This window comes from Lasioglossum baleicum, chromosome 18 (genome assembly GCF_051020765.1).
Source record: "Lasioglossum baleicum chromosome 18, iyLasBale1, whole genome shotgun sequence".
Classification (NCBI taxonomy): domain Eukaryota; kingdom Metazoa; phylum Arthropoda; class Insecta; order Hymenoptera; family Halictidae; genus Lasioglossum; species Lasioglossum baleicum.
The window spans coordinates 3,687,744-3,701,007 of NC_134946.1; the positions used below are offsets into that span (position 1 = coordinate 3,687,744).

Sequence of the window (13,264 nt, forward strand, 5' to 3'; positions counted from 1 at the left end):
AGTAGGCAGGTTCCGTGTCGTCCAACGAGTTTTAAAAATTTTTCACCTCGCTGGGGCCCCAAATGAGAACCAAGGTATACATGCGTTTGTCACTTGATACGAGACTGTCGCGCGGCTGTGTGACGTACGCAACGTATACTTTTGTTAGAAGTGTTGCAGCATTTTAGGCGGATTTTTAATTGTTAATAACTAAATAACGAAGCCGAAATCGCAATTTTTTTATTCTTCATTTTCATCTTATATTATCGTCGAGAATCACCCCTTAAATTTTCTCCCACCTGTAGGTAAACACCCTGTATGTATATCTGCAGTCAGGCGCCTGTTGAGCTGCAACCACGCTCACGCGCGCGTCTGGCGGGTTGCATAGTCCGCGGCTGCCTCTTTATAGGCGAAAGTTGGCTGTCTCGTTCCACTCGAACTATTTCAAGCTATACTGCCTGTTCAGCATCGATTCCCACGCAAATGATCACTGAATATAATAATCGAATGTTTTAAACAGTTCCCAATCAAATATTTCATTCTGTCGTGCCAAAGGATTTACACAAATACACAGTTTAAAAAGACTGTATACATGTCCTTTTCTACGGCGATCAATGTACCAGAAAAATGTGTGTGTAAAAACTCATCTAAAAAGTCTGTATACTTAGCGCCATCAAAACTACACGTACAGTTTTTTTCAAATAATTTTTTAATCGCATTATGTATCTTGAAGTTTGCTGTAAAAGTCGAGTCGCTCAGCGCGCACGCGCAGAAGCATGCGCGGACAGGATGCGTGCGAGGTTACGGCGCGAGTACAGATCTTAGGCGGCGTGTGCGAGGAACAGTTGTTTGGTTTTTGGCGATTCGTTTCCTCGGCTCGATAGAATAGGTGCTTGGTGCATGCGCAGCGATGTAAAAAGGTAACCAATGGGAGCATGGTAGGGCGAACAACACGCATCCCGCGTAAAAGCCCGGCTGTTCGACAGCTGGCTGCGGTGTTTTGGCACGTGACTGTTTCCAACGGTCGCGGCGCACCATGCGTGACCCTCGCACGCACCCCTAGTATGTTTCCAAACGAGTTCGCGTGAAGTGAAGGATACGTTGCTGTCAGCAAAGAAAACCGCCGGGAAATGGGACTGAAACTGCGCCGTTTCTTCACCGGACTATGGTGAGTCGATCCTTATTAAATCCGCCGTGTTTCCGATAATTATTTTAACGGGTTTCGATCTGTCAATCGCACGTCTGCTCGACCGTTAGAACACGCTTATCTAAATACGATTAACCTCTTGTGACCTATTTGAAGGCCATTTTATTGCGTTTATTAAACCGATATATTTTAATTCTAATTAGATCTTTGTGTTATTTAGATCGAAGATAGTTCGTGGTTTTGAAGGTTAGTTTGTAGGAAAGTGAATTTTGCATGGGAACATTATTGATTTTACATTATTTTCTCACTGACGATAGGAAGTTAGGTTATTAAAGGTTAGGTAAAACGTGGTAAATACCACGATTTAAATAAATCATTATTATTTAGTGTCTCATTACCATTTTAATCTCTCTCGTCGCATGTTAAGCTGCATGTAAATGCACAGGCTTGTCGCGTTGGAACATTGTCAGTAATTTTCTTCAACTTAAAAAATTGTTTAATTTAGGACACCCAAGCGAATAATTATATGTGATTTTCCTTGATTTTTCGAAATCGGTGATGCATTCGATGTTTAATCGTAGATGAATCTTTCTATTTAAAAATAAATGACAACGCGAGAGATTCAAGGTGGAGAAACAGCAGATCGAAATCATTAACAGTTACTGGACTGTGACCACATCGAGAGGTGGTTTGACGAACATTGACTAATAATTACGTCTTCGGGAAAAGTATAGGTTCCGTGAAATCGGCCGGCATCTTCTTGTAGTTATTATAATCTTGTCGGTACGTACAGTAAGTCTCGAGAAAGAAGTTCTGTAGAAATGGCTTGTCGAAGAATTCCAAAAAGTCACTGTAATCCTAAAATGCTTTCACATCCTAAAACAGGTCTCGAATAATTCTTTACTGAAAGACCACAGTGAAATAATTTTGTATATAAATGTCACAAAAATGTGTACAGAACGTTTCAAAATGCGTGTTCCAATTTTAATATAGATTTAAAGAAGAAATTAACTTTTAGAACGAAATTAAAGAAATTAAATTAGAATATAGGTAGTGTACAGGTCGTTTCAAATCGCATGCATCATTTCCAACAAACTTCTTTAAAAAACAGAGGAGTTAATAACAAAAATACTTTTAAATAAAAATTTGTATAGGAAAGATTGACTCGGTATTGAACAGTGTACAGAGCGTTTCAAAGTATAAATTAAAATTTTATTTTCCAATTATTTAAAAATTTTTTTAATTCAAGCATGAAAACGAATCGTTCCAACCTACATGTGAGAGCAGTGCAGCACGGGAACGTCTACATTGAGCGAGTCTGTAATACACAGGGAACACGGTGGGAATTTTGCAGTACAGGTTAATTGTTTCGGTTTCACTCCCCAAGGCATACCGACCTGGCAGCTTTTTCGAAGCGATATTTTTAATGCAAATATCGTCGGGCTCGTATAAAATCGCCCTCGCACCGCGAAACACATCGAACAGGTGGCAATCTAACGGTTTGTCGGCACAGAATTTCTCTCGCACGTCATGGAAGTTCGAATGTACTCTGGTCGTGTTCGAGCCTGCGATATTAACGTTATTATACAAAGTGGCGAATAATATATGGTGCCATGCGATTCCGTAGAAAGACCTGGATCGAAAGCATGCAATTAGCCTGGCATGCGAGAGAAGCGTGAACGGTAACTCTGCCAGATAGAAGTGATCGCTGCTCTGTCACTGAGATTTCCAACCGACGAGCAACATCATTAATAACAACCGCAGAAAATCTTTTTCCATAACCATTTTTGCACACAAAATGATTTCGGGCGTTAATTCGGATGTGTATTTTGAAACGGACTGTACATTGTTCCATAGTTTTTTTCTGTTTCAATGTTTGTATAAAATTATTTATTTGTTATTAATTTATGTCTTTACGAAAGAGAAATTTCGAAATTGTTTACGTTATTAAGTATGTTGGTATCTAATCAATTACTACACATTTAAGTATTGTATGAGGTATTATAGAAATTTTATATCCAGACAATGAAAAAAATCATATTGTTCTATGTCGGAATCAATGGAATTGTTCTAGGTCGGAAGAAATGTTTAATTTTCAAGTAAAAATAGCTCCGACTGCAAAGGGTTAAGTATAAATAATAGAGAATTAAAAAAAAATATATTTACTTTTTCCACGCGTTCAATAATTCAATTTGTTTAACAACAGACGGTTGACAATTTTCTAAGACGTATTTTCTCTCGAAGAAAATTTGTGGAAAAGTTACTACAATGTAGTGTTTACTAATCGCTCGGATCTATTGTCTCGCTCCTGGTATTTTATGTAGACAATTAGAAAGAGAGTTTTTGCGGCGGCTGTCGTCAGCAGGAAATAAACAATTCCATTATCAAGGAGAGAGAGAGAGAGAGAGAGGCGTCCTTGCATACCTGTCGAACCGCAAAAACGCGGGAGAATCGCAGTGAATTTAATGTCGTTCGAGTCTTGTTTCTCGTGGCTCTCTCGTTCGCAGGCTGCTTCGCAAAGGCCGGTAAATTACTCTCGTAAATACTTCGATACGTTGGATGCACGGCACTACGGACGGTTCTTATCAACCGGAAACTCATAAATTCCCCACCGCGATCGATGCTGGGAAAACAGAAAAACGGAAAATAAGAAAATCGAGAGCTCTCTTAGGCAGCTTCGTCGCGTTTCACCTAAGCTGCCGGGAGTATTACGTCTTGATTTACGATGACGGCGTGACCGAGTACCCCGGCCCGTGACCTTGAAACTGACCTTATACTACTCCAACCTTGAACACCAACCGTGATCATGATGTGCTTTCGATGAAATTCATTTCATTTATTTTTAACGACAGTGTTCAACTCGCTAAATCCTTATTAAACTTTACATTGTCTTCTGTGATGATATTCGAAAAATTATACGCTTTCATTAACCATAAATTGCAACGCCAGTTTTATTTTGTAGTAGGACAAGGAAACAAGTATGTGTTCTGTGTATCTTTTTTTCCTTGGTTAGAGGTTACACTCATATCTATGTGTACAAATACTCTCGACAAGCAGAATTTCGCATTGATAGATAAATAACTGAACGCAAAGATATACATCTTGTACAGTCGCCTTTCTAGGCGATAATGAGATGCGAAACGTCTTCGCCGAGCTTATATAGGAACCGGTACACCCCCACCCCAGACACGTCTCAATAGTGGGGTGCGTAATGGCATTAGCAGTAGTGGGGGAGGTGATACGTTCGCCAATTTATTTATGCAGGGGCACAAAGTATTCGTACATACACCTTTTAAAAACGAATAACTTTTTCATTATTGGACGCAAACCTTAAGTTTTTTTGTGACACTAGATGAATTAGTTTATTAGCTAATGTGTGAATAGTTCTTTCTTTAATTGTCATTAGTCGCAATTGCGAAGGAAAGAGTAAAGGCCACGACTTAAATTTTTTATCTGTGCCTTTGAAAAAGTTATTCGTTCTTAAAAGGTGTACGAACACCATTATACACCCACTGTATGTATATCTACCAACTTAAACATGTGAGTTAGAAATACGTTGTAAAGTACAACCGAAATAATTATGTTTAACAACCGAAACAATGTTTAAACTATAGTTCTCCTGAAAAAAGTGATTACATGGAACAGTTTTGAAAAGATAAATTTCAAAAACACAAAAAGAAATTGTTAAACTGAACGGTTTGAAATATAAATTACCTTGTTCTTATTTATCAGGTCATTCAGTATGAAACTTGACAAATGAAAAAAACATTTCAAACACATTTGTCAAGTTTCATTCTTAATGACCTGATACATAGATACAAAATGATAATGGCCTGTCTAATCATTTCCACATGTCATTAAAAACGATATTAGTCCTGCTAAGACATTTTCCGCAAGAGGAAAACGATCTGCAAATGACATTCAACTATTCGATGTAAACCTGCGGTTTGCACTGGAATCTGCATAGTAGTAAAAACGTAATTGCAAACCATCAACGATTAAAATGCTCGTAGAAGGTAGGATTTAAATGCAGATCGCGTTAAATACCACAAAAAAACGTATAAACATTCTCAAAACAGCGGAATGAATCACGTAAACTCGCGAGTCCGCTCGACCGGCGTCGACGTCGACCGAACGCGACCGAAAACGGCCGAACGATCACCGGCGGCGAGCGTGCGCGAAACTTCCCGAAGTGAGCCGCGCGAAAGCCGTTACCTGAGCGAGTCAGTCGTAGTCAGGCGCTCCGCAGGTGTTGACTGTTTGACATTGTCGAAAACCACGTGCGCTATCAATCGTGTCCTTCCACGTTTTCGGACAGTCTGTCATGTGATTCACTTTGTCGAGTCGTTGAAACGTTTCTGTCGAGTCGTGAGTGTCAGTGACGTAAATATTCGTGCGGGGGGATCAGTGACTGCAAAGGAAAGCAACTTCCCAGTGCACGTTCGACGACCGCGATGACACCGACGTGGATTTAATTACGAGGTTAGTCGACTATCTGTTTTCAAGGGCAACTGTTTCGCGCCACTTCTCCGAACACGAGCGTTCTGTATTTACGAACACGAACAGCTCGTTTCGTATTTACGAACTGGAGAGGCAATGCCCGTGACGTTCCGCGAACTGTGTGCTCGATTTTACGTAGCGAACAATTACAATATTATCGCGTTTGTTGACGTCCCGTGCGTACGCCGCATAAAGGTTAGGGTATACGCCGTATACTATACGCGATTGCTTCTTGTGTGGCCATTAACGTTTCTATATAAATTCGATTCTACCTGTATACGTTCAATGAGTCACATGAATAAAAATAAATGCTTGTTATTTTATGCTCATGGCTCAATGTGAAATAGACGTAAATCGTTATTAATTTATTTCTTAAACATAAGCGAAGTATTCTGATGAAAATAGTAATATAAGCATTGACACAGTTCTATATTAGAAATTTTTGCTACGTTATACTGTTTAATGTCGTACATTTGAATAATTTTTTTATTGGTCCTGAAATGCGCTTTCGAGATACGCTTTATTGAGAATCGTAGTAATGGAGGTTTTCTTCATATGGTTTAGGAGATGTATAATAACGTTATCGGGCTATAATAAAACGAGTTGCAATAAAAAGGTCAATAAAGTCCTTGAGGAATGTCATATCGTGAATGAACGTCATTACACAATGGTTTTGTAGGGTGCTTATCAACTTGATATCTCTGTATACAGACATCATTTTATTTGTGTTTGTCTCTGTGCTTTGGGACTTGAGGCGGACATGTTTGTGTTGGTACTACGTTAATAGGGGAACGAAAAAGTATCTTTTAAAATTAGTGCTTCCTTTATTGGAGAATTTATGAAATTTTATTGTTTGAAAATTTGGGATTTTTAAACTTGGAATAGAAAGCGATTTTGATAATAATAAAATAGAATGTCTAATTGTGCGACGAAGAAAAAATTTAAAAAATTTTGAATTATGAATCTTTTGTTATTTTTTGTCGAATGAAATGGTTGATTTATGCTAAGTCGATGATAAGACAAATGGTTGTTGATACATTTTTTCTCGGCAATCAAAGATAAACAAATCGTTATCGTGACGTTACGATTTACCTGGATGATTGTTTTCGTGATTCGTGATTTCGTAAAACGAGATAACAGACCGATGTAAGCACTATGCGGGTTTCAACAGTGCACTCGTACGACTTCACGTTTATCGTTATGGTTGTGCAAAAGTCTGATAACAATCGAATGGTTTCGTGCTGGAATTCGTGCTTCCCGATGATCAATATTTTCGAGCGGTACTTGACACGGAAATTCCGTTACAAAATATTGTCAATTTGTACTTTTACCGACTCGCACGTTTTATTATGCAAAAGATGGCATCGTTTCGTTTCATAATTGAATATTTAATCACTTTCATAATTTATTATGGAAATTTTTATCGTAAATTCTTTGTATTTATGGGTCGTAACTTTATTGGGATAATTATAATGGGAGTTTATAATGTATGAGGTGATTGTTTCATATTTTTATAATTTGCATGAAAATTTCTCTATACTTTTTTTCATATATGTATTCGTTTTAATGAAAAAAATTATATAAACCAGAGACAGTACATTTGAAGACCATTGAAAAAAATTTCTATTGGAAGAAAGAGCTCAAATAGAGAGTGACGCAAACATTGTCTGTTTGTATAGTCTGCTATTTATGGCTTCTAGAGTGTGGATCTGTGTGTATGCAAATGACCATTTTCGTACTTAATTTTATAATATGGTAAAACATATTTCTTTTTGGCTGAAACATTCCTTGTACCATAAAATAAAATAAATATGCATGTCTTAGTCGATTAAAAACAAAAGTATCCAATGCAATAAATATTTATGTAAAGTGATTTTACAAAACTCGGAACAGAGAAAATCGTTTTTTTTTACAGACTATAAAATCTACACCTCCTGGTGAAAATAAAATAACAATATTCATTTTGGTTGATGTAAACGTTCCCTTGTGTTCGACAAATTTGCATACGGTATAAACACTTGAAGATCCACGAGTCTAATGATTTTAGAAATTTGCACGATCCGTCACGAGTTACCGGTTTGCACGTGAATCGATCAGCTCCTCTGACAGAGCGTGATCGTTACGTAAAATAAAAACGAAAGAGGGGAAAAAGAAAACAAGAACGTTTCGCAACGCGTCAACAAGGAGGAGTTACCGTTTCCAAAACCGAAACGGTACTTTAAAGAACAAAGAGGGACCGCGTGCAATCAAATTCCATCGAATCTAGGCCGTTTCCCGATAAATTCGATTCATCCCATCGATATGTGATCATTTTTAGATTAATTTACTAGTTTTCTTCGAAAACGGGTCAGTTCCCGATAAATTCCATTATCGCATGGGCCATTGATATTGTTAGAAGATTAACTACATTTATCGCATTGAAATGCTAGAAATTAATCCGCAAGTATTTGAAGACTGATTCCGATCAGAGTAAGTCGATTGTTGCCGCTTTTATACAGGCTCTGATGATGCAAGTAATTTTTAAGAATTTGTAGTCGTTCGAATACTCGACTACTTTAAATATCAATTTTTCAAATATTCGGATACTAAAGGTATTACTCAAATACTCAATTTCAAATTCTCAATTTTTCAAATATACGATTATTCAAGTAGTTCAGTACTCATTCAAATATTCAATCACTACGCCAGCAGGTAAATAATGAAGTACTCGAATATTCGAATCTCAAGATATTCACTGAAATACTCGAGTACTCGAACACTCCATTATACATAATCGAGCACATTTGTTAGTATAATTTCCTTGTCGTGCCAATGACAATAATAAAATTATACTTGCAAATGCGCTACTAATAGCAACAATAAAAACCGATGCAGGAGAGATATAATTTGTCCAGCATTAAAATTCCCGCGGTTCGCGTAATACTAAAGCACTGTAGTCGGTGTTTGAAAAATTTGCTTAATTACTCGAGCGGGTATGGAAGCAGACATTAGAGAGATATCCGCGCGGTAAGTGGATAAATTTTTCAACGAGCGTTCCTCTCGCATGGAAAATGTTAACGAGCCGGTTAACGTCGAATTTATGGAACACAGGGAACCGGTCAACAAATTTCCCGTTTATCGGACTGCCGAACGAATAGTATAAAGTATAAACACCGAGCATTTGACCTTTTCGATCATGTTTTCGAGGTCCTTCGGAGAAACTGTTCGAATCATTAACTGCAAGGGTTTTTCCAAATTGTCTTTTCTTCACTCGTAGGTGAAAAGGAGGGTTCCTTTAAATTATTTTTGCGATACCATCCCGTGGTAATTTTTTAATCTCTTAGGGCTCGAATTGAAACTAAAAGAACGTATTTTATGGTAAAATAATTGGAATTTGGAAATAATTATGAGCTCTCTTCGGTGATTACACCTGACGTCGCGACTCTGAATTTTTCCCTTTTGTTCCCGGAACGTTTTCGAATTCAGGTAACAGTCTCAGGTGCAAGTATGCGCGTTTGGTGACACGCCCGCCTCGTGTTACGTGTAAAAATTGTCCGTTTTTTTTTACGGTCGTCGCCGCGCAATCCGTTACTCTATATTTATGGCTGGCCATCCGCTAGGTGACGGGAATAGTAATTGTAGATTAGCGTCGAGGTGTTCCATACGAGTTTAATTAACCGTTGTTTAATAAGAGTTTCGGGGAAGTAACTGTTCGAAGGATAGTAGGCCAAACCGTGTATATTTATAGCCAAAAAAATGGTTCACTGTTTCGAATAGAGGAAAAAACGAGGTCTCCTCATTTTTATATATCATCTCCTGGCGATATTTGAACTTTAAAAAGTGCAAATTAAAGCTGAGAGAACGTACTTCATGACGAAACAATTTCTATTTGAAAATAATTACGATCTCGCGGAGGAATTTTAAGATGGAACGATTTTTTGTTCGAGTACATAATACATATTGATAAATTCCATATTTTATCTGAATAATGCCAAGGTCCGATTTCTACGACGTGTTGCACAACAGTATATACAATATCGAGTAATCGAAATCGTTGTGGTGCGAGTCACGGTCGCGTATCCCGGGGCCGTGGTCTTATCTAATTGGACTAGGCGTTATCGAATACATCTGGAGAGAGCCAGGAGCAAGGATCACCGATGTCTTTCCTTCTTTTTCTGCGATTCTGATTCTGTAACATGCGGAGAGCCCCGCGGATGCGCGTGCAAAACACTTTCGCCGTCGTTCGCCTTTTTGCGCGTCAGGTGTGAGCAAATATCCTGGCCTTGATTCGCAAATCTGGGACACATTGCACTCGTATATCGGCTCCCTGTAATCAGAGTGCATACAATCGCCGGTTGCGCGTACACACGCCAGCATTCGCTCACTTTTTCTTTATTTTCTTCATTTTCTCCATTGCTGCTTTCCAGCGCACCTGTCATTTTCTGCCGCGATTCTCCGTCTTCGCCGAGGTGTCCTCGTCGGATAAATACGGGTATTCGGGTACCCATGGTACTCGATCAATCGAGAACTCGAGCATTCAAAATCGTGCTAGTGTCTCATTAGTTAAATACTTAATTATTCAAATATTCAATCATGTTCTATCGCCTAATTGCTTCCACATATATTCAAATACTCGAGCATTCGTGTGCTCCATCATTCGAATACTCAAATATTCAAATACTGAATCTCTCAAATGGTGAATTTCCAATGTAATAAATTAAATTATAAATAAATTCAGGACACATAGGATGCCTCAATTGTCAAATTCGAAAAATGCAATTCATTTAATCTTTGGCAACAAGGGTGTCTCAAATGGAAAATTAAATATCATTTTATCAGAAGGAATCGTCCGAAACGACAAGTTTGAAAAATGCGAACTAAAGTAGCTGGAGCAGATCGTCGTCGAAAATAGACGATTGTGTAACGGTAAAACGCAACCCGTAAGACTTTTTTTTGTCTCTGCTCTCTGTCTCTTTCTTCACGTCCGAGAAGATCGTCTCGCCCGGAAAGGACATCGTCACCAGGTCGATACTTTCCACGTTAGGATACGTTTCTCGGGTGTATGGGGCCACCGATCCGTTTTAACGGCCCGTCTCCTTTTTTTCTCGTGCGTGTCTCGCGAGCACACGATCCTCGAAAAACTGCTCAATCGTTGCGGATCGCGAACCCGGTTTTTGCTCGGTCTCTCCCGAGTACTGGAACTTTAGAGCATCGACGTGTTATTGGCCCAGTCTGACGTATCGGGTTCCATGAATGAGAAATTATAAAGGGAATCGATACCCGGTGTATCCTATTACAGTTCTGGCTCGATATATCTGCAGACTTCGGAACTGAAATGCTAATCCATTACTAATCCAGTGACGGAACATTTTTCCTTTTAATTATTGTCTTGTAAAATCTTCACCAATACATTCGTGACATTTTTCTGATTAAAATAAATCCAAGCACGATACAATTTGGATCGTATTTACTCTACGATATATAATGTGACCTCTATTATCTGAACTCCCCAAAATTTTTCAAGACTCCAGTTGTTTATAATAATTGACATAAAGAGATGAGTGGTCTAGTTTGAATTGATTCGAAAGAAAGAGACAAAGTTCATGTTGGAAGTCTCGGAGGCTGATCTCGTCGAGCACACAATTCGCCGTTGCATTTACGTATCACGGAATCTGCATTGCAGGGCGAATAACGGTGCATCCTACGCGTGTCTCGGGACGTGTTGCATACGAAATGCAACCGAGCGACGGTGCCGATTCAGTTTCCGACCTTGACGAAATCCGGAAAAATCGTGTGTATAGTCCGTCCGTCGTTTTCGGTTTCTGCGCACGGGGGAACACACGGTCACGTCGCGTAGATCTCTCTTGTATTCGAGCGTGGCTCGCTCACACACTTACGTAAACGGATCGAGAACGAACGATTACTTAATCGTACATACTGCATAAATCAGACACTGTGCTCTGTGTAGTTCGTTGGCCGGCGTTCCTGGAAACCAATGCGAGACGGCGGCGCCTCTGAACCTAATGCAACTACACCTCTGTCCGTGTGTTTTTAATGTTTACATTAAGCGATTTTCGAATTTACGACTGTATGCATGTTTGTGCATTTGAAATCGGTGACCTTGGAATGGTTGAGGTATTTCTGCACTCGATCTCCATTTTATTCGAGCATCTGACTACTCAATTGTTGGGAATAGTCGAGCAATCAATTATTAAATTACTTAATGTTTAAATACTCAAGCATTCAAGTGCCCAATTCGCAAGTACTCAAGCATGCATCTACTCAATTCGAAAGTACTCGAGCATGCATTTGCTCAATTCGAAATTCTCAAGCATGTATCTACTCATTTCGAAAGTACTCGAGCTTGCATTTGCTCAATTTGCAACTCAGCATGTATCCACTAAATTCGAAAGTACTCAAGCATGTATCTACTCAATTCTGAAGTACTCAAGCATGCATCTACTCAATTCGAAAGTACTCAATGATGCATCTACTCAATGATGCATCTACTCAATTCGAAAGTACTCAAGGATGCATCTACTCAATTCGAAATTCTCAAGCATGTATCTACTCATTTCGAAAGTACTCGAGCATGCATTTGCTCAATTTGCAAGTACTCAGCATGTATCCACTAAATTCGAAAGTACTCAAGCATGTATCTACTCAATTCTGAAGTACTCAAGCATGCATCTACTCAATTCGAAAGTACTCAATGATGCATCTACTCAATTCGAAAGTACTCAAGGATGCATCTACTCAATTCGAAAATACTCGAGCATGCATTTTCTCAACTTGCAGGTACTCAAGCATATATCTACTCAGTTCTGATGGACTCAAGTGAAGTACTGAAGTATTCACTTACTCAATGGTACAAATACTTAAGCACTCACCTACTCTATCATACAAATACTTTTTAGTATTCACCTACTCAATTCCTCGGATACTCAAATCTACAAACAAGCACTTAGAGTTTCAAGCAATTTTTGAACAGCTTCGGTTGTCGGATCTTCGGAGACGTAATTACGGTTAATGTAAAAATTTTAGAATGTTCGATAATTCGGTTTCCATGCTCCGTTATCGAGCAAAGTGCTAACGCAACTGGCTAATAAATGATTTAGTGATCGTCCCGGCATGAAGGAAGACACAAAAATTATACTAACGACTAGGAATTCCGGGAGAAAAAGTTTCACTGACTGTAATATACATACATATCGCCGGCGTAATATATCGTTCTTCAACTGTAACGTGCATTTCGTCTCGGTCTAGGTGATCGTGCACCGGGTGCAGTTACGGTTTATACCCGTTTACTAGCCACTCCGGGATGCACCGGTTTTTTCAGCGTCTGTCCAGGGAACCGATAATCGGAAGTCATGCAAATTCCACGGCACAGTCGTTGAGTATACTCGTAACAGTACTTCCTATATGCAAGAGAGACTGTTACCTCTGCCACTTGTCTCCTGACAAAAAAATTTCGAAACCTGTCCCTCCGCTCGATCGATCAAACTGTGTCACGATCTAGACTCCCGATCAATATGTATCAGCGGGTTTTATGCATTCATGAGCAAAAATGGTACGCGAGATAATGAACAACAGCAACCGTAGCCTAATTAAAAATTACAGCTAAAGGAACGTACTTTACGATAGAATTTTGTCATTTGA

General features: G+C 38.9%; 1 protein-coding gene across 10 annotated transcripts in view; it reads left to right on the forward strand.

Moving 5' to 3' along the window:
* The window catches only part of LOC143218036 (uncharacterized), a 92,806-nt gene that overhangs the window by 25,599 nt on the left and 53,943 nt on the right, over positions 1-13,264 (forward strand). Inside the window, exon 1 of one of the 10 annotated variants that reach the window (XM_076442932.1) lies at positions 324-1,147. The exons of 7 other annotated variants lie outside the window; for them this stretch is intronic. In XM_076442932.1, the coding sequence (XP_076299047.1) occupies positions 1,110-1,147 (38 nt within the window). In that variant the 5' untranslated portion in view covers positions 324-1,109. Of the gene's footprint in view, positions 1-323; positions 1,148-4,947; positions 5,609-13,264 lie in introns of those variants that run through there. 2 more of the 10 variants (XM_076442935.1, XM_076442934.1) reach the window with 2 other exon arrangements.